A 22,838-nucleotide genomic window follows, 5' to 3' on the forward strand; every position below is an offset into this window, starting at 1 on the left:
TGAAGGGTAATGGAAACGCGGCTAGTGATAGAATTCATATGAAATCAATTTAATGCATTAATTCCTTCAAAAACAAATAAGCTTACTGACCCCAAATCTTTGAACAGTAGTGTATATGAACTACATCTGTACATTTTTGCAGAAATCTCCAGGTGGTGGCTAGAGTGTTGTGTGTAGCTGCCCAAATCAAAAGTCTCAAAGTTTAATTTAATTAATGAATGAAGTCAGGTTTGCAATGATGCTTGGTGCAAGCCACATGGGCGGAGCTTGAACTGTGTAGCGTGCAGCGTGTGATTGGCGGCTCACCTCCCCTGCGCTGTGGCTGCGCTGGCGGCTGAGGTGCTGGCGGTGGGCCAGGAGGATGCTGGGTCGAGCGCTCTGCAGTGGCAGGCGTGGGTCTATGAAGGTGGTGGCCCTGCAGTTATGGTCCACGAAGAAAGGCTGAGGGAGTAACACAATCATGTCAAGCTTTGCCAGCAGCAAGTAGGCCGAAGGGTTTAAAAGCACAAATGTGAAGCTCATATTCATGTTAAAGCACTTTAGATGAATGCGCCAGTAAAAACACTAACACATGAAATATTTACAGTAAATGTTACGGTTGTACTTTCAAAGTATATTTTAAGCATTCATTTGCAGTACCACCTGCTTTCCTGCTAAGCTTCCATTATAAGCATATTACTGTAAAGCTCTTCCTGATACATCAAAATTGTGTTATGTGGTAATTGACAACAAGCCACTGATGAATCAAATATGAATTCACTTATGGTACATATTAGTAAATATGCTGAATTTTTGAATGTAAAAATATAAGGGACTAAATGTAAAAATAATCAAATATAGAAGAGAAAGATGGACAGTGAATGATACATAGATACATACATACATACATACATACAATACATATACATACATACATACATATATATATACATATATACATATATATATATATATATACATATATATATACATATATATATATATATATATATATATATATATATATATATATATATATATATATACACATATATATACATATATATACATATATATATACATATATATATATATATTTCTGTTTTAAAAAAAAATGCTGTTCTTTTGAACTTTCTACTCAACAAAGTATTCAGGGGAAAAAAGCACAACTATTTTCAACATTCAACACAAGAAATGTTTCTTAAGCATCGAATCAGCATATTAGAATGATTTTAACACTGTGACACTGAAGACTGGAGAAATGATGCTGACATATATAATATTTTAATATTATAATTATAATTTAATAGATATAATATTCAATAGATATAATATTTCAAAATATTACTGTTTCTACTGTATTTTTTAATCAAATACACTCATTGGTGAGCATTTGCTATCAGCAACCTTAAAAAATCTTAATTATTCCAAACTTTGAAAGGTGTATATATATATATATATATATATATATGATTATAATTTATTAGTTTTTTTGGCCATATTTTATTTTATTTAGAAATTACAAGTTAAAAGCAGGGGATAGATATCCAGAATGTGAACACAGAACACAGGAGAGATGTTTCCAGACCTTTCCTGTGTGGTCGTGTTTCATTTCCCAGCCTCGCGGAAGATCCAGCTGTTTGTTGGCGAACATGTTGAGGAAGGCAACCAGGTCTCGATTGTGCTGGTAGCGCTCAAAGTGGTGCGTGTCCCGGCGCACTTTGCTGATCATGTGTTTTAGACATGTGTTACTTGTAAACATGCGGTAGGCACTCTGAGAAAGCAAAGGCAAACAGTCAAGAGTGTCTCAAACCGTGTTTAAGCAATGCTAAATATGTAACAAAATTAATTTTACAACAACACAGCATTTCCCCAAAATTAATGACAAAACCAGATGACTAGTTAGTAAAACACACTTGTTTTTATGGCATGATTAACCACAAATTCCCTTCAAGGGACTGGAAATGGGATTGTGGGTAGGCTTGCTGCGGTAGTCGGTGTTACACGATGTTCGGCCTTACATTGATTACATTATTTGGCCACTGCGGGACTGCACCCACAATATTTTTTTATATAGAAATAAAAACTATTTAGTTGAATTAAACAACGAATACTAAAACAATAAACTGAAAGCATCTGCTCTGCTCCAAAATCGCCCCCTATATCCTTAAACAGGGCCCTATTTTAGGGAACAGCCATTTGTAGATACTATCTCGTGGCCTCAAGATAGTAACTCGTGGCCTCAAGATAGTAACTCGTGGCCTCAAGATAGTAACTCGTGGCCTCAAGATACTAACTCGTGGCCTCAAGATACTATCTCGTAGCCTCAAGATACTATCTTGTGGCCTCAAGATACTAACTCGTGGCCTCAAGATAGTAACTCGTGGCCTCAAGATACCATCTCGTGGCCTAAAAGATAGTATCTCGTGGCCTCAAGATAGTATCTCATGGCCTCAAGATAGTAAAGTGTCTGACTCATGGACCCTTTGTTATTAAACTGGACCCTGTAGTGCAATACTTCACATTCTGTGCAATATTCTCTGTTTTAATATTCAGTGTACAATATAGTTTGCTGCAGTTCTGCTTCTATTTATTTACTAGTACTGTAAATCTTGTAAATCTTGTAGGCTGCATATCCATAGTCCTTTATAATTCTTCTTCATATTTTATAGCCTATATTTATACTTTTTACATGCATATACTTGTTTATTTACCAGCTTCTATTATTATTTATATTTCTTTAAATGTCTTGATGTGCACATCAACTGTGACACAAGAATTGTCCCCCGGGTTATCAATAGCATCAATAAAGATCAATAAAGTATTTCTGATTCTGATTTTAAGTTAGCCTATAGTGGAGTGTGCAGACTGGTTCATTAATTATTGAAGTGTTTCACATTTTGGTAGTTTTGAATGTAAGAAAAGCATGTGTCCGTGTAGCCTACGAAAAAACGTCAGCAGAGGGCGTTCTAGGCTTAGGTCACGGTACCTCCGTCTGGCTGTATTTCATTATTATGTGTATTTCCCAGTATTTCCCAGTTGACGGCAAGGAGCTGTAGCGTCATACACTCAAACCACCTGACTGCACATCACATTTTTGACTTTATTGATTCTGCTTTTATTCGTAATGCAATGGACCAGTCAACGGGACATAAATTAATCCTTAAAGAATGGGACTTTATGGGACATTTGCACAAAAAGAATAAATAACTTACCGTAGCCTATTTTATAAGTCGCTCCGGAGTCGCATATCAGTCAAAAAATGCGCCACGAGGAAGAAAAAAACATATATAGCCTAAGTCGCACTGGACTAAGTCGCTTTTTTTAGAAATTTATTTCACACAAAAAAAAAAGTTACAGACAGTTCTCCGGACGTGAGCGCTCTAAAGCGGCACTAAAAGAATGTTTTAAAACTTTCACAGAGACCTCAAACTGAAAGCACAATGCCTGTCTTTAAATTTAATTTCGTTTTGTATTAATTGTATCTTAATTTTAATCGATGTTTCATCAACAAATTGTCTGGATTTAATAAATAAGAAGTAAATATAGGCTATTAGAAAATAGATAATCAGGACACGGAGGCGCTGGCGAACCTGGAGCTCGTCTCATAAATGAACCGAAACTCAGCGTAGGCCTATAATGTAGCCTATTGCCTCACAGACCTGAGACATATAGATAGCTTGAAATGTCTACTTTTAAGCAGAACAATTCAAAACGAAAGAAAACAGACTGCGCTGCTTATGTAGGCTAATTCGTATGAAATGTGCATTTCTCTCTGATGGCGCTGCGAAGATCGCGAGTCGTCAACTTCATCTGTCTAGCCGACAGACACTGACATAAAAATAACTGTTTTATTAGTAAACAATTAAAATGTCTCCTACTATATTTTACATATTTGCCTGTTCCTTACAAAACACTGACAAGTGGGGTTTTTGACTGGGTTTTTTTTTTTTTTGAGCAGCTGCCCTCAGAATTCTTTCGACACACACACACACACACACAATATTACATAGGCCTAACACTCTGCGCTTATGTTTTAAAAAGATAATTTAACATATAAATAACAATTTTTAAATAGCCCACTTAAAGTGTTAATTACAAATAAATGACTAAATGCTAAAAAATTAATAAATTTTAATGAACAAACATATGCGTTGCATTTACAATTCTGTGAAAACACTTCCCGCGGCCCTGGTCTGCACACTCCACTATAGGCTAACTTAAAATCAGAATCAGAAATATTTTATTGATCTTTATTGATGCTATAGATAACCCGGGGGACAATTCTTGTGTCACAGTTGATGTGCACATCAAGACATTTAAAGAAATATAAATAATAATAGAAGCTGGTAAATAAACAAGTATCCATCCATCCATCCATCTTCTACCGCTTATCCGGGGCCGGGTCGCGGGGGCAGCAGTCTAAGCAGGGATGCCCAGACTTCCCTCTCCCTCGACACTTCCTCCAGCTCTTCCGGGGGGACACCGAGGCGTTCCCAGGCCAGCCGGGAGACATAGTCTCTCCAGCGTGTCCTAGGTCTTCCCCGGGGTCTCCTCCCGGTGGGACATGCCCGGAACACCTTCCCAGGAAGGCGTCCAGGAGGCATCCGGAAAAGATGCCCGAGCCACCTCAACTGACCCCTCTCAATGTGGAGGAGCAGCGGCTCTACTCTGAGCTCCTCCCGAGTGACCGAGCTTCTCACCCTATCTCTAAGGGAGCGCCCAGCCACCCTGCGGAGAAAGCTCATTTCGGCCGCTTGTATCCGGGATCTTGTCCTTTCGGTCATGACCCAAAGCTCATGACCATAGGTGAGAGTAGGAACGTAGATTGACCGGTAAATCGAGAGCTTCGCCTTGCGGCTCAGCTCCTTCTTCACCACGACAGACCGGTACAGCGACCGCATTACTGCAGAAGCTGCACCGATCCGTCTGTCAATCTCCCGTTCCATCCTTCCCTCACTCGTGAACAAGACCCCGAGATACTTGAACTCCTCCACTTGAGGCAGGAACTCTCCACCAACCTGAAGCGGGCAAGCCACCCTTTTCCGACTGAGGACCATGGCCTCGGATTTGGAGGTGCTGATTCTCATCCCAGCCGCTTCACACTCGGCTGCAAACCGTCCCAGTGCATGCTGGAGGTCCTGGTTTGATGAGGCCAACACGACCACATCATCCGCAAAGAGCAGAGATGAAATCGTGTGGTCCCCAAACCTGACCCCCTCCGGCTCCTGGCTGCGCCTAGAAATTCTGTCCATAAAAATTATGAACAGAACCGGCGACAAAGGGCAGCCCTGCCGGAGTCCAACACGCACCGGGAACAAGTCTGACTTACTGCTGGCAATACGAACCAAGCTCCTACTCCGGTCGTACAGGGACCGGATAGCCCTTAGCAAAGGGCCCCGGACCCCATACTCCCAGAGCACCCTCCACAAGATGCCACGAGGGACACAGTCGAATGCCTTCTCCAAATCCACAAAGCACATGTGGATTGGTTGGGCAAACTCCCATGAGCCCTCCAGCACCCTGTAGAGGGTATAGAGCTGGTCCAGTGTTCCACGACCGGGACGAAAACTACACTAAACAACAACAATAAACAAGTATATGCATGTAAAAAGTATAAATATAGGCTATAAAATATGAAGAAGAATTATAAAGGACTATGGATATGCAGCCTACAAGATTTACAAGATTTACAGTACTAGTAAATAAATAGAAGCAGAACTGCAGCAAACTATATTGCACACTGAATATTAAAACAGAGAATATTGCACAGAATGTGAAGTTTTGCACTACAGGGTCCAGTTTAATAACAAAGGGTCCATGAGTCAGACACTTTACTATCTTGAGGCCACGAGATACTATCTTGAGGCCACAAGTTACTATCTTGAGGCCACGAGTTACTATCTTGAGGCCACGAGTTACTATCTTGAGGCCACGAGTTACTATCTTGAGGCCACGAGTTAGTATCTTGAGGCCATGAGATAGTATCTTGAGGCCACGAGTTACTATCTTGAGGCCACGAGTTACTATCTTGAGGCAACGAGTTAGTATCTTGAGGCCACGAGTTAGTATGTTGAGGCCACGAGTTAGTATCTTGAGGCCAAGAGTTAGTATCTTGAGGCCACGAGTTAGTATCTTGAGGCCACGAGTTAGTATCTTGAGGCCACGAGTTACTATCTTGAGGCCACGAGATAGTATCTTGAGGCCACGAGTTAGTATCTTGAGGCCACGAGATAGTATCTTGAGGCCACGAGTTAGTATCTTGAGGCCACGAGATAGTATCTTGAGGCCACGAGTTAGTATCTTGAGGCCACGAGTTACTATCTTGAGGCCACGAGTTACTATCTTGAGGCCACGAGATAGTATCTTGAGGCCACGAGTTAGTATCTTGAGGCCACGAGTTACTATCTTGAGGCCACGAGTTACTATCTTGAGGCCACGAGTTACTATCTTGAGGCCACGAGATAGTATCTTGAGGCCACGAGTTAGTATCTTGAGGCCACGAGTTACTATCTTGAGGCCACGAGATAGTTATAATTAATTTTTTTGCCAAAGTGGGATCATATACCGGTAAGTATAAATTCCTTTTTAATTGATAATTACATTGTTTAATTAAGGGTTATATATAGTTTCCATGACGGAGTTTAAGATAAGTGTTTTCATTACTACTGGAGCCAGTTTGCTAAGATTCAGATGACAGCAACCACAAACTATGCAAAAGCGCTGCACTCAGTGTCCGAATTCACTCACTCGTTTTCATTCACTCCTTCAAGTGGACTATATTAATGGACTATATTAATGGACTAATGTAGGGAATAGTGATTGAGGGTATAGGGAGCGATTCCGAACAAGACTGCACTAATTATGTGACGAGAATAAGGAGAAATGACTGACAAGATGATGGTGGAGGATTTGGCACGCAATAGATCCTGAGCGTCATTGACAAATATCTTGTCTTGTAAATTCAGTATAGCGGTTTGAAAATTTTCTCACCATGACATCCATACCTGTGGGTAAAAAAAGTGTGAATAATTAATGTGTTTGGAGACTAACAGGGTTGGAATGCAGTACGGTGAAGAAATCTGGGCTGGTGAGAAACTTGGCGCTGGGGGACTGAAGCAGCAGAGACAACCGGGAGCGAGAGCTAGTGGGCCCAACCACACCGTCCCGACGGTACTCTGAAACAGAGGACAGCTTATAAGTGTGGTGTGTCTGTTGGGTTAAAACAAAAGATATTTTTTACGAGACTCATATACTGTACAAGCAGTGCATTTCTATTGTGAGAGAGTACCAGGTATGGAGTGATGCAGAAGGTCAGCGTCGTCTGTTGGCATCTCTGCAGCCTGTTCGTCTGTCCTCTCATTGGTTATTGTCCTACGAATACTCTGATACCTGAACAAATATGGCATATTTTTCATTAATAATTTTGTACAAGGATAATTATACTTTATCCTTCATAGATATAATAAAATAATATTTTTACAAATATTATTGTTAAATTAGTTGGTTATATATTAGCTAACTCTGCACAGTTTTAAATAAATATAAATGTTAAATAATAATTAATATTAAGTAATCATAATTGTAATTTTACATTTTATTTTTAATAAATTATACATATAATATAAATGCATGTTTACTTAATAATAAATATTAAGTAATCATAAATGTTATTTTTAATTCAATTTTTTATAAATTATATAAATTATACATAATATTAAAATATTAAGCAGCACAACTGAAACAACATTGTTTCTTGAGCATAAAAATCTGCATATTATATTATTATTTTAATTTAATTCAAATGGTGTAAACAAATCAAATGAATGATGCGGCATTAAATTAAATTAAATTATTTTTATTTTTTTGTGGGTGTTCTGTATGTCCCTCTCTCTTCTGTATGTGTATATATGTCATTGATCTTTTACCTTGTATAAGCTACAATGTTTTAACTTGCAATAAAAAAATAATAATAAAAAAATAAATAAAAATTAAATTATGAATCATTTATTTTATTTAGTAATACTTGATTTGCACTTACTATTTTACTTTATATTTGTACCATACCTGTGAATTAGGAAAATGTGTATGCCACAAATACTTATTGCAAGCCATAAAACTGTATTTTGCATTATTTTTAGTAATGAAGGGAATATTCCGCATATGTGATGGGACATAGAGTTCAAAAGGCAAAAAATAACAACTTTAGGAGTAAAAAAGCATCCTAAATAAACTTGACTATCGTTTTTACTGACATTTTGTGCTTCACGATCTTTTAATTTTAGATGCTGCGCACATCTATGGCACAAATGCTTTTGCAATTAAAATGCATGCCAATAAACCAATAAAGGAAATCACGCCGAGGGAGAGAAAGCACGAGAGATGTTTTGATAGAGCATGATAATGGCAGAACAGATTAGGCTGCAGTGGTGACATTTTTAAAGAGCATACGAGTGAGGATTAATAAATGGCATTTATTGGCTCGGATAAATCCCAAGATATTAGAACTTAAGGTCACTGTGTGCACAAAACACTCACTCTAATCACAGATGACTTCATGCCATCTTGTTAGATCTCTGCTGATGTGAGTATAGCATGCACGTGTGACTGACCTTCGGTTAAGCTGCTCCATCTGTTGAATGGAGTTGGATCTCTGTAGGATCTGAGGTGCAGCTGGAGCAGTGGGCCGCTGCCAGGTGGTGGTTCTGTTCACGTGATCCACATAGAAAATCCTGCCGTGGCTGTCAATACGGGCTTCCCAGTCTACAACATACATGTTATAATGACCATGGGCAATTATAATGTTAGTCAAAGGCTTTGTGTTATGCTCATTATAGTATGACTACGTAGGACAGTGGTTGGGTGAATCTCACACAAAGACAAAAATGCTCTCTCACTTGGCGGAAGAGGCTCGTCCACTCTCTGATAGCGGCTGATGTCGTGACGCGCTGAGTGAAGGGAACGCATTGGCTGGAGGCCGTTCACTTGAGCACTGGCTCCTTCAGAAGGGCAAAATGAGTTTAAAGTTGCATTGTGAATATAATCAAATCAATGTAAACATCAATATACTATACACAGATCATTCATAAAGATACATAAAGTCCTCTATTACTCTGGTAGATTTATTCTGTAAAGCCAAACAGGAAATTAATTAATTATATATTATATAAAACATATAATAATTCAAAAACATATTGAATTATTATTTTTAATTGATGCAATACATTTCTTTTTCGTTTTATATTTTTATAATTGATGTTGTGTTATACTATTTTATATTTTAATATTATCAATATTATTTTAAGATCATTATTCATGTTTTTAAATATTTATATAATACATTTTATTTTAATAATAACAACGAATAATGATTTTATTTATTGTAATATAATTATTTTTATATTATCAGCAACAAATGAAAATCAGATAAAGTATGTTATATTTTTGAAATAATAAAATATTATTTGCAATATCATTCATGTTCTTAATATTTATATAATATTATACTTTATTACTAACATAATGAATTATTGTTTTTATTTAGTAATTTTTTGTTAAATCTGTTTTTATTATTATCATTCCTATCAACAAATGTGATATACTATTTAATATTAAAATAGTATTTATTATAATCAAATATTATTGTTATTATTATTCATGTTCTTAACAGTTAATATTTATTATTTAAATGAATTAAATCATAATATAATATTATTTATGATTTTTTTTTTTTTTATTAATGTGCAGAAAAGTTCAAACTGATGGGAAACCTGAATGAAGTTTGATCTCATCTCTCTCATAAAAGTTTCCCGATGCTGATTTACTTTGTAAATAACATGTATCGTCACAGTTACCTGTCTCTCCATCTGTTACCGTGGCAGCCTGTGCTGCATCAGCTGGCCTCCTCGCTTCATTGGTTAATTCCATCCCTTCAGCCTGTGATGCGTTCCCTGATGCTTGCAGACTCCGCCTCCTCTGCCAGATTTCAGCATCTTCTTCCTCCTCATTGGCTGCCTCACTGGAGTTCCCCTGCTCTGCTGTGGCTCCGCCCCCTTCACCAGCTTCATCACTGCCAGAAGCCGAGGGCTCTGTGACCGCAGCAGCCTCTGTTGATCCTTCATCCGCCTTCAATGCAACTCCTTCCTCATCCTGTGAGAAATGTTTTAGGTAAAATGATACAAAGGAAGGACTACATAAAACTACTTTCTTAATTTATTGTCTTACTTTCTTAATTATATTGTATTTTGTACTATATTTGCTCTTTGTATATGGATTGGTTTATTGATTGTATGTTTATTTATTTCTATGTGTAACTCTGTGTTGTTGTTTTCGTCGCACTGTTTTGCTTTGTCTTGGCCAGGTCGCAGTTGTAAATGAGAACTTGTTCTCAACTGATTTTACCTGGTTAAACAAAGGTTAAATAAAATAAAATAAAATAAAACAAATTTGTGCAAATTATTTATATTAATTCATTACTATCATTATTATTTTTGTTATTATGCATAAAATTATGAGTATATCATAAAATATTATTTATAACATAGTTTAATTGCCTAACTGTAGCTGACAACACATTTATATGTATATTAATAATATATATTTTTTATTCATATTATTTTATATATACTACAAATAATATTAATAAAAAATATTATTATTAATAGTTTTTTTTTACATTTACAAGTTTATATGTTAATTAATTACTATAAATTACTATAAATTGTGCTTAATTAAATGTAACTAACCCTAAACCTAACCCTATAGTAAGTACATGTAGTTAATTAATATTACTCAGTACTTAAATGTATAATTACACTGTAACACGGACACCTTATAAATAAAGTGTAACCAATTTTTTAAAGTTTACATTAAATTTAACTACATAACTATAAAACTGTACTGCTAACTACTTGAAACCTGCATGCAAACTGTGGTAATACAACATATTTCCATAACAGGTAAAAACAAACAAAAACGGCAAAACCTTCAGACCTGTATTTTGAAAGCTGGCTGGTGAGAGCTTCCCGTGTCTTGTGTTGAGTCTCCAGAGGCAGAAGCTTCTTCTTGGCCACCATCAGCACCTCCATTTTGGCTCTTTATGGTGCCACTGCTTGACCCTGACGCTGTGGCTTCAGTATCTGTGGCGCTGCTCACAGCTTCCGACTCGAGCCTCTCCCTGGCTTTCACGGGACCCTTCCCTTTGTCCTGTGCAGAGGAGGTGTGTCCATCAGGCCGAGGAGCGCCATTGGTCAATGCCGTATCCCGGGAGGCGTGTCCCTCTTCGTCTTCATCAGAGTCTATATGTAACATAGCATTGAGCCGCGTGTCAGTGGGGAAACTAGAGCGTAGTTTAGGTGAGGCGGCCCCAAGCAGTCTGTCCCCGGGGCCCTTCGAGGCCTCAATGGCATCCAGGTAGTCGTTAAGCGAGGCCTGGCGATGAGTATGGGCCGGGGTTACTTCAGCCATATCTGGAGCTCCTTCTCTCAAGAGCAGATCCTCATCAGGGTCCATCACGCACTCGTCAGTCCTAAAGGCGTCACCGTGCAGGGACCCTTCGGAGCCAGTGGGCGAGGGGCCCCGGGCCATGCGGGAGGAAGGATGCAAAACGTCCTCGTCGTCTGATGGGCTCCCAGGATCTCCGTTCATAGAGGAGGCTCCCAGCAGAGAGCCCATTGCATCTACAAAATCACATGACACTGCATATTAAGCCACAAGTGATTTTACCACGATTAATGGATCTTGCAAGGCATGGCCCAAAAAACCCACTAAAACGAAATGTTATAAGAAATGTTTCTTGAGCAGCAAATCAGCATATCAGAATGATTTCTGAAGGATCATGTGACACTGAAGACTGGAGTAATGATGCTGAAAATTCAGCTTTGAATCACAGGAATAAATTACATTTTAAAATATATTCAAATAGAAAACAAGTTCTTATAAATTGTAATAATTTTTCACAATATAACTGTTTTTACTGTGAGCAAAAGAGAGTTCTTAAGAGAAAATCTTAATGGCTTTTGAACGGTAGTGTATGTATTGATAAAGATACTGTAATTGTTACCTTCATGTCCGTTAGAGGTGATCTCCACCCTGAAGAGAAGCTGTCCACTCACATGGTCTGTCGGTAGACGCCGACAAAGCGTGTAGCTCACATGTAGATCACTTTTTTCCAAAAACAGTCATACAGAAAACAATAAGTTTAAAGCAAGCAAGTTAAAAAAAAATAATTTGTAATATCATTTATAATTTATCTAATAATTTTTTTTCCCCATTTTATTTTATTCTTACAATAGTAGTTCTGAATTATTGCACAACTTATGTTTCCATAAATGTCAGAGGACAGAAATGAACTGCAAAGTTCCTGGAGGAAATGACTCTGTTGTTAATGGAAGCTCATGTATAATAGATCCTCTCAGGCATATTTAATAGTGAATACTGACCCCGCTGTATGTCTCTCCAGCAGTCTCTGCACCGGCATCGTCAGCTGACCTAAAAAGCGTTTGATGATCGGGCGACTTTTTGCAAATTTGTCCTTGACCTCAATTTCCAAAACGTCCGTCATCAGTGCAACAAAAGTGTACTTCTGCAGGGGGAAACGAATAGAAGTATTAAAATTCTGTGCTGAGGAAGTGAAATAATATTAATTCTTATGTTCAATCTCATATATGGTAAGAAAACTTTACTCTTATTTACTTACCATGGCACTGTAATATCATGACGTTCTTTGAAATACAGTGTGTTGGAGTACCATGTAAATACATTGATATGGCTTATCATTTATATAATTCACTAGGTTTTTTAAAATTAAGAAAAATATTTAAGTTTGAGAAATATTACCAACTTCTAGTTCAGTAGTTTCTTGGAAAATCTGAGGTTAAAGCCTTGCTCAAAGACACAAAGCAATCACTGAAAACTAGTTTGAAACTGGTCACTACTACTTGGTTACCTCATTAACTGCCCCAGTCCGAATATGATTTACCTCTCCGTGCCACACAGGGTTAGTGGTGTTGGATATGATGGAGCTTCGTCTCTCTTGGCCGTGGTGGGTGAACGTAGGGTAGCCGTGTCTCTTGCCTGGTTGGATACTCATCTTCAGATAGGGGTCCGGATTAAAAAACATGCCCTTTTTCAGACCCTGAGCCCTGATATCTGCAATATACACACATATATTACTATCCCAGTGTGAGCTAGCAGCATAATTTTTTTTTTTATCTATCTATCTATCTATCTATCTATCTATCTATCTATCTATCTATCTATCTATCTATCTATCTATTAGGGTGGTCCTTATTTTTAAAGTCTCCAATTGTCATGCTCTTAACCCTTCAAATTGTTCCTTTATATAAGAAAATACAGCATGCCAATTTGTATGGCAGTAACATAATAATTACTGGTAGCTCAATAGCTTTAAACTTTCTGAGATTTTGATGATTTTCGTAAAAACAGATCATTTGAATTGGTATTGTACCTGGCTAGTAAAATTCCAAAAAAATCTCCATAAAAGCATCTAATGCACCATATATTCCTAAATATGTATTTTAGATACATATCTCAGTTTACTTATTGTAGAAACTAAATCCAAATTAATCCATCCATGACCCGGTTTAGCAGATTTACCTTTCCTGGTGGAATCAATACATATTTCTATTGATGATCACCTTGGTTACTGTTTGGGTTTAGAATTTTTTGGTTTAAAAAATTACATTACGTTCCTTAAAATTGACGCAGAACTTTGGCCGAATCAAGCAGATTATCAGGAGGCACAGGCAACCATACATACAATGGCTCTCTCACACACTCTGAAGAACAATTGCAGTTTCTCCTTCATGTGGTGGAAGATCACAGACGGATCTATCCAGACTGCAAAAAGTCAACACTGGCTGCTGAGCATCAGAAATGAGGGATTGTTGAAAACGTTGTGCTTTTTTTGAGATTGTTGTCATTGTTGTCATGTCAGTGTTGCTCTGATTTCAATAAAATGTAGTTCATTTGCAGCAACTTTTAATATTACTTGCATATCACAGTAACGCCGCACAGCTTAACATAGGCAGTCTTCCACATGATTGAGCTACCTCTAAATATAATTTTTTTATCTATCCATCTATCTATCAATCTATCTATCTGCACTAGCAGCTCATTACCACAAGAGGGCAGTTTTACTTAAGAAGGCAACACAACAATTTATTTGTGAGATTGTATATTCGGGTTAGGATGAGATATTTGAAATCATTGTAAATTATTCAGCAATGTCAAATTCATTAAACAGATTGTTCACCTTAAAATAAAAAAATCTGTCATCATTTACTCACCCTCATGTCGATCCAAACCTGTATGACTTTCTTCTCTGGAACTTAAAAGAAGATATGTTGGTAATCAAACAGTTTCGGTTCCCATTGACTTCCACTGTATGGACAAAAAATACAATGGAAATCAATGGGAACCAAAAATGTTTGGTTAGCAACATTCTTCAAAATATCTTCTTTAATGTTCCACACACACACACAAAAAAAAGTCATAAACGTTTAGAACAACACGAGGATGAGTAAATGATGACAGAATTGTTATTTTTGGATGGACTATACATTTAAGCCAAATTAACTACAGTATATTATTTTGTGCACAAATTGTATATTGTGGCTATTGTTAGTTAAAAAAATAAATAATTTGTTTTAACTATTTACTGAACATTGGCGTTTTTCAGAACAATCCATTGTTTTACTATAGTTTTATTATCTGGTTAAGGAAGGTTTGGGTGTATGGCCTCTCATACAGCTTCTAACATTATATAGAAATCATTTCATTTTATTTCATAATGAAATATTTGGTAAATATCCACTATTCTTACCTGATAGAGTAAAGCTGACCAATTTCCTGCAGTGTTCTGTGACAGACTGTCCATCCACCTGTCCCTCTGTCCCGACCTGCAGAGGACACCATAACACACAATTACACATTATGATATAGAGATATAGAGTCCCTAGCAGCCTGCATAATTAATATCCCTACACAAACATAACAAGCACGACTGAATGCCTGAGCTGAAGCAATGGACAGAGAACCAAAAACATTTTAATTTAGAAACTGATAGGTGATAGGATAAGCTCTGTTCAAATATACCAATAACCAATATACACAAACATCAAATTATATATTCATTTCTAAACTGCAGGCAGGTAATTTCTTTTAATGTGTATATCATATAGTATACTATATATATATATATATATATATATATATATATATATTCAATATCACAGAAATAAGTTGTTCAAACAGCAATAGCGACGCTATGCGAGTGAATCATATTTCTTGAATGAGATCCCATTTTTTATTAATTATTCAATATATCCTCAACATATTCAACATATTTATTAAATATTTATGCCATATATTTATTCAATTTAATATATTTTACAGCAGTATTTTGGTAAAACTAGGGTGGTTATAATGACTTTAGCAGAAGAGATGTTCAGACAGGAGTTTTCATTCAGGATCAGGATCATGGTTATGAATAATTCAATCACATTATAATGTTCCTGCTCATTAATGTGGCAGCGTGATTTATGATTATAGATACTTGTTCAGTGGCAGAGCCCCAAAATGATGGCTTTTGAATGACGGTGAGATGTAATAGGCCTATATAATATAATATACATTTCCATATGTCAAACCGATGCACATTTAACTCACATTTTGGTCAAATTTGTGGTGTGTATTCGTTCAAAACATGTCCTGCATCAATCTAAACCATATAAAATAGCAAGAGGAAACAGTAATTATATCAAAACATCACTTTTATAAAAAAGTTCAGTTCAGATTGAATCCAGAAAATATTCCATAAGCTTAAAGTATGCAGACCTCAGACCTTAGATCACAGTCACATGATCAGATGTATTAAAGGGGTGGTATAATGCCCTTTTCACAAGATGTAAAATAAGTCTTTGATGTCCCCAGAGTGTATATGTGAAGTTGTAGCTCAAAATACCCCACAGATATTTTTATTTAGCATGTTAAAGTTGTCACTTTTTGAGGGTGAGTGAAAACGCACCGTTTTTGTGTCTGTTCCTTTAAATGCAAATGAGCTGCTGCTCCCAGCACAGGGGGCGGAGCTTCAAGAGCTTGTGTCATTTTACCTCACACACACACTGAAAATTTCAAAAACCTTTAGCCTTTTATGTTAAAACCGAAGTCAGAAAGATGGAGAGACTCAAGAAGAAGTGATAACATGTAGACAACATTTCTGAATGGTTAGTTGGTGAATTTATGTAGCTTATCTGTAGTTATCTTCTAGTCATTGATTAGCATATTCTGTCTTGATAATCTATAAATCGCGTTCCCAGGGGCGGGGTTTATGTAAATTTTAGGGTTGGTGATGTCACTAACCCGTGAGGAATGTCGTGTAGTTCCTACCAGCCGTTTAGTCCTTAAAAAGCAATTTCTTTAAAATAAAATATCTCCCTTTGCTTTGAACTTTGAGCGTCGTAACTTTGCAGATGTTGTTTATGCTCAATACTAAAACACTAAATAAAGTTAGAAAAGTGAAATCATATTCAACCACCCCTTTAATTAATTTCCATAGCACAAAAATAAGTTCAAACACTTGTTCAAACAGCAATAGTGACGCAGTGCGCGTGAATCAATCCGTTAACTATGGGTTCAAGTTCAAGCTCATGTTACAGAGGGTGGAATGTGCCCTTTAGACTAGAGTTCTGTGGCGTCGTGTCGGCAGCCAGGCACTAAGCATATCAAAGAGCGCTCTCTACTTCCTGTGCATTCCCTGCATGCCTGTGAACATGATACGTCTCTGTGGAGCTCAGGCAAACTCCAGCGCCTCGTAATGGAGCCTGCAGATACACAGGCAGAGAAAGACCAAGAAACACATGCAGGCAGAGACGATGTGAAGCCGATCGATCACACATGCTTTTGCTGCTTTTGTGCATAAGGATGAGCTCTGTTCGAATTTACCAATAGCCAATGTACACAAAAATCTAATTCATTTCATATTAATGCAATTAATGCATTGCTTGAGAACCATAACAGATTTAAATTGGGCTAGTGAAATATATTACTTAGAATTAAATTACCATTCAAAAGATTGGGGTCAGTAAGAATTCGTTTTTTTAACGTAATTAATATTAAATTAATGACATTCATAATACAGTTCTGTTTCAAATAAATACTGTTCTTTTCAATTTTCTATTCATCAAATAATTCTGAAAACATGTATCATGTTTTACACATAAATATTAAGCAGCACAACTGTTTTTAACATTGATAATAATAAGAAATGTTTGCAAATCATCATATTAGAATGATTTCTGAAGGATCATGTGACGATGAAGACTGGAGTAATGATGCTGAAAATTCAGCTTAACCATCACAGGAATAAATTATACTTTAAAACATATTCAAATAGAAAACAGTTCTTCCAAATGCTAATAATGTTTCACAATTTTATGTTTTTTACTGTATTTTTTATTTTCTTTAAAAGGCAGCCTCTGTGAACGTTACAAAATCATTATAAAATCTGTTTTAAGATCCTTTTGAATATAAATGCCTCAGTGTAAACACTTTAAAAGTGCCGTTTAAATATTGCATTTAAAATGATTTATCAATGTATTATTTGTTGTTACATTTAACTATATTTTTAAATATGGAAAAATTTGTTTTAAACATTCTATTGATTTGTCAATATGAAAAGTGAATTATTTACATTTTTCTTTTATTAATTAATAAATTGATATTTCTAAGAGAAACCCCAAGTCCCCTACAACTCCAATTCCATTTTCGACCCTTTTTGTTCTTTGTAGGGGTGACGTGACAATAATGGAAATATGATAGGCATCAATTGAACCTGCGCTTCCCAAATAAGCTCCACAGCTCAGTGTGTTGGAGTATATGCATTAATCTCTAGTCTAGGCTATGGCTCAACTAACTACTGACCTAACTATTAAAAAAAAGGTTAAAGGGGTGGGGGGGTAATATTATGAAAATGTAATGTTATGCCATTTTGATGAGAGATGCTTTCAGATGTTTCTCTGAAGTTCACACGTGACAATCACTTTATGAGTGAAAATACTCTTTTCAACCACAATTCAAAGATTTACAAAGGCACCCATCTGATGCCAGCAACTCAATGTTTTAAATCCAACACTCAACAGAGTCAGACACTTACTGTAACTCCAGGGTTCTTGACAGTGATGCAGGAGGTTGTGGCCCTCAACGCTCCACTCACTCCATGGTAATATTTGAAACAGATTTTGGTCTCAGCTGAGAAATATAAAGACAGGATCATGTTTCTGACAGATCACATTTTTTAAATACAAACAGCACATACGGTATCTCCATTATTATTCTCATATTTGATTATTGTTTCAGCCTAAGGTAGGACGCTCACAGACCATCTGACCCGCCATAATGCACACAAAAATGGAAAGAGCTTTCTCAAAAGGGCAAGCTGTAATCTGATTGGCTGCTACACTAAGCGTTTCAAAGAAGAAATCTTGTCAAAGTTTGCAAGATTCATTGCATCTAATATTTAAAAGATATTCAAGAGTTTTGTAAGAGACATTGGGCCCTATTTTAACGATCTGAAACGCAAGTATCAGACGCGAAACGCAAGTAACTTTGTGGGCGGATCTCAGGCACTGTTGCTATTATACCGGCGGGATAAATGACTCTTGCGCTCGACGCAAATCGAAAATGGGTTGGTCTGAAGTAGCTACATTACTCATAGGTGTGGTTTGGGCGTAACGTGAAATAAACCAATCAGAGCGTCATCTCACATTCCCTTTAAAAGCAGGCACGTTTGTTCCATGGCGGATTGCTATAATAATGGCAGATTTGCCAGGAGCGCGCCACGATTGGTTCACAGCCGAGGAGACCGATGTTCTCATCAGGGCCGTAAAAAAACACAGAGAAGCGACATTGGGGATGGAGAAACCCACCCAAATTAGCTTCGGTTAAACAGGCGTATAATAATTTGGGTAAATGTGTAAGCTAGATTTATGCCTATTTTTCACGTCTTCATGGACACCACAATGATTTCCCTCGTGTGGTAATATTTTTCCTTGTAATTATGTATGGTTTGCAAAAATGGCAACTGCTACATCTGTGTAGATGAGAGAAGCAAAGTGTATGCGCGTTGTGCACACGCTACATTATGGCCAAGCATGCGCCCTTAAAATAGCATCTGAATAACACACCACTAACTTTAGACTAGGTTTTTCCTGGTCTGTGGCGGATTTGTTTTCTGAAACTGCAAAATAGCACCAGGGAACGATTGAGTAATGTAGCTACTTCAGACCAACCCATTTTAGATTTGCGTCGAGCGCAAGAGTCATTTATCCCGCCGGTATAATAGCAACAGCGCCCGAGATCCGCCCACAAAGTTACTTGCGTTTCGCGTTTGATACTTGCGTTTCAGACCGTTAAAATAGGAACACAGCTGGAACAAGCCTCCTCTTTTCAATGAACCGCCCCCGTGAGCGCAAGTTCATTCCCTAATTTACCGACATGCGTCTGTGGAGGGAAAAGTCCGCTGTGCGTCCGGTGCAAAATAGGAATGATACATGCGTCGATGTACAAAGTCAATTGCGCTGGGTGCAAGATAGGGCCCATTAAGTAGTAAGTGAGCCAGATATCTGTATATTTATTTAGCTTGTCTCTCAAATTTACATCTCATTTCAGCTTCACTTGGTCCTAAACATCCCAAAAATTCAACACGATAAATATAGAAATATACACTATACAGGACATGTCTGACCAACATGTAAAGCGCTCAAACATTGTTTGTTTTGTTTTTACATACTGAATAGGAGCAGATTTATCGCAAGTTAATAATCACAGGCATAAATGAAAACAATTTATTTGACAGAATATGCACTTTTGTTCTCTTACATCTAGTTAGTTTGCTACTAAACTTGCTACTCAGGGAAAAAGTTTCTACACTACCGTTCAAAAGTTAAAATCAGTAATATATTTTTGTGTTTTTGAACGAAGTCTCTTATGCCCACCAAGGCTTCATTTATTTTATCAACTATACAGTAAAAACAGTAAAATTGTGAAATATTATTACAATTTAAAATGACTGTTTCCATTTGAATATATTTTAAAATGTAATTTATTCCTGTGATCAAAGCTGAACTTTCAGCATCATTACTCCAGTCTTCAGTCACATGATCCTACAGAAATCATTATAATATGCTGATTTGCCGCTCAAGAAAATTATTTATGATATTATAATACTATATACTGATCCCAGACTTTTGAACGGTAGTATACCAAACATTAGATGCCAGTAAACTTGTAAACTTTACCAGATCCATTGATTAATTAATGCTTTCACAGTACTGTAGCACAATTATTAAATAAATATTTAATATGATTTTTCAACACTCTCACTTACGCTCCATGAAGTAAGGTCCGGCCTCAAGCCTCCAGACGATCTGCCCCCTCTGAGTGCCGTTCACCCCGCGATTCTTCGAATCCCAAACGTTAGCGGGACACGTCTCATCTGTGTCGGCACAGAAACGTGTAAATATTTGCCTTATGCATAAATAAAAGGCTAAAATGAAGGGCCTCCACCAGGAGTCAACAGCTCTCATTATCAACACATGGCTGTGAAACAACAGGATTGGCTGATCGATCGTGCCATGAAGCCGCCACACCTCAGTCACATTCTCTCAAGAGCTTAAAGTCTTTTCTAAGGCTCTGTGTCTGTCCTGAAGGTAAGGAACCATGTTCTTAGTTGGTGTTTCCTGTTCTTTAACTCCTCAGCTCAACATGGCCTTGATCAAACAAACCTCCAGCCAGCTCCCATCTGTTTGCCTCTCTCATAGATCTCACTCCATGCAGAGAGCCGTAATACAGCTTAATGCCCTATCATGCACGCATAATACAGTAAATACAGCATACTCAAGGATATATAGAGAGAGAGAGAAAGAGAGAGAGAGAGAGAGAGAGAGTGTGAGAGAGAAAGAGAGAGATTATTCATAATGTATTTATATTTACTGAGTAATATATAAATCTATCTTTAAAATGTTAATTATTTAAAAAAGAAATTTAATTTTGAAATTATTTTTAAAAAGATTAAATTTAAATATTCTAATAATTTATGATTTTTATATTATTATTATTATTATTATATGTGTGTGTGATATTATATTATATTATATTATATTATATTATATTATATTATATTATATTATATTATATTATATTATATTATATATACACTCACCTAAAGGATTATTAGGAATACCTGTTCAATTTCTCATTAATGCAATTATCTAATCAACCAATCACATGGCAGTTGCTTCAATGCATTTAGGGGTGTGGTCCTGGTCAAGACAATCTCCTGAACTCCAAACTGAATGTCAGAATGGGAAAGAAAGGTGATTTAAGCAATTTTGAGCGTGGCATGGTTGTTGGTGCCAGACGGGCCGGTCTGAGTATTTCACAATCTGCTCAGTTACTGGGATTTTCACACACAACCATTTCTAGGGTTTACAAAGAATGGTGTGAAAAGGGAAAAACATCCAGTATGCGACAGTCCTGTGGGCGAAAATGCCTTGTTGATGCTAGAGGTCAGAGGAGAATGGGCCGACTGATTCAAGCTGATAGAAGAGCAACTTTGACTGAAATAACCACTCGTTACAACCGAGGTATGCAGCAAAGCATTTGTGAAGCCACAACACGCACAACCTTGAGACAGAGGGGCTACAACAGCAGAAGACCCCACCGGGTACCACTCATCTCCACTACAAATAGGAAAAAGAGGCTACAATTTGCACGAGTTCACCAAAATTGGACAGTTGAAGACTGGAAAAATGTTGCCTGGTCTGATGAGTCTCGATTTCTGTTGAGACATTCAGATGGTAGAGTCAGAATTTGGCGTAAACAGAATGAGAACATGGATCCATCATGCCTTGTTACCACTGTGCAGGCTGGTGGTGGTGGTGTAATGGTGTGGGGGATGTTTTCTTGGCACACTTTAGGCCCCTTAGTGCCAATTGGGCATCGTTTAAATGCCACGGCCTACCTGAGCATTGTTTCTGACCATGTCCATCCCTTTATGACCACCATGTACCCATCCTCTGATGGCTACTTCCAGCAGGATAATGCACCATGTCACAAAGCTCGAATCATTTCAAATTGGTTTCTTGAACATGACAATGAGTTCACTGTACTAAAATGGCCCCCACAGTCACCAGATCTCAACCCAATAGAGCATCTTTGGGATGTGGTGGAACGGGAGCTTCGTGCCCTGGATGTGCATCCCACAAATCTCCATCAACTGCAAGATGCTATCCTATCAATATGGGCCAACATTTCTAAAGAATGCTTTCAGCACCTTGTTGAATCAATGCCACGTAGAATTAAGGCAGTTCTGAAGGCGAAAGGGGGTCAAACACAGTATTAGTATGGTGTTCCTAATAATCCTTTAGGTGAGTGTATATATACATACTGTACAGTATATATATATGTGTGTGTGTGTTATCTCTAGATAATTATATTATAGCTTTATTTTATTTTAATACAGAAAATTATTTGAAAATATAAATTTTAATAAGATGTAGAATAATGAATCTTCATTTCAAGTGGGAGAGTAAGAAGAGTGCAGTAATGAAGTGATTGGCTGTGATTCAGAGCGCTGTGGGTGAACCCATGAGTCCATGAGCACATTAGCTTCAGTTTCCAGTCTGAGCTTGTCTAATCAATACAGCCACATAAACCAGAGACCCAATGACCCACTGATTATCTCTCTGTGACACAATCATCTTCTCCTTTCTGCCCTCTGGTTCAGGACAACCCGTCTCTGAACAAAAGAGAGAATAACATCTAATGACAAATGTCCC

At 37.2% G+C, this 22,838-nt stretch overlaps 1 protein-coding gene across 1 annotated transcript in view; it reads right to left on the reverse strand.

Annotated features, from left to right (window-relative positions):
- Positions 1-22,838, reverse strand: part of hecw2b (HECT, C2 and WW domain containing E3 ubiquitin protein ligase 2b) — a 42,030-nt gene that overhangs the window by 13,909 nt on the left and 5,283 nt on the right. Inside the window, exons 2-15 of the mRNA XM_084095247.1 lie at positions 20,387-20,494; positions 18,155-18,249; positions 14,825-14,900; positions 12,959-13,128; positions 12,420-12,562; positions 12,041-12,141; positions 10,972-11,657; positions 9,834-10,128; positions 8,877-8,978; positions 8,592-8,742; positions 7,271-7,371; positions 7,033-7,157; positions 1,568-1,753; positions 307-441 (exon numbers count right to left, since the gene is read on the reverse strand). Of these exons, the coding sequence (XP_083951373.1) occupies positions 307-441; positions 1,568-1,753; positions 7,033-7,157; positions 7,271-7,371; positions 8,592-8,742; positions 8,877-8,978; positions 9,834-10,128; positions 10,972-11,657; positions 12,041-12,141; positions 12,420-12,562; positions 12,959-13,128; positions 14,825-14,900; positions 18,155-18,249; positions 20,387-20,494 (2,474 nt within the window). The remainder of the gene's footprint in view (positions 1-306; positions 442-1,567; positions 1,754-7,032; positions 7,158-7,270; positions 7,372-8,591; positions 8,743-8,876; positions 8,979-9,833; positions 10,129-10,971; positions 11,658-12,040; positions 12,142-12,419; positions 12,563-12,958; positions 13,129-14,824; positions 14,901-18,154; positions 18,250-20,386; positions 20,495-22,838) is intronic.

The sequence above is a fragment of the Abramis brama genome, assembly GCF_963993115.1.
Source record: "Abramis brama genome assembly, chromosome: 2".
In the NCBI taxonomy this organism is placed as follows: domain Eukaryota; kingdom Metazoa; phylum Chordata; class Actinopteri; order Cypriniformes; family Leuciscidae; genus Abramis; species Abramis brama.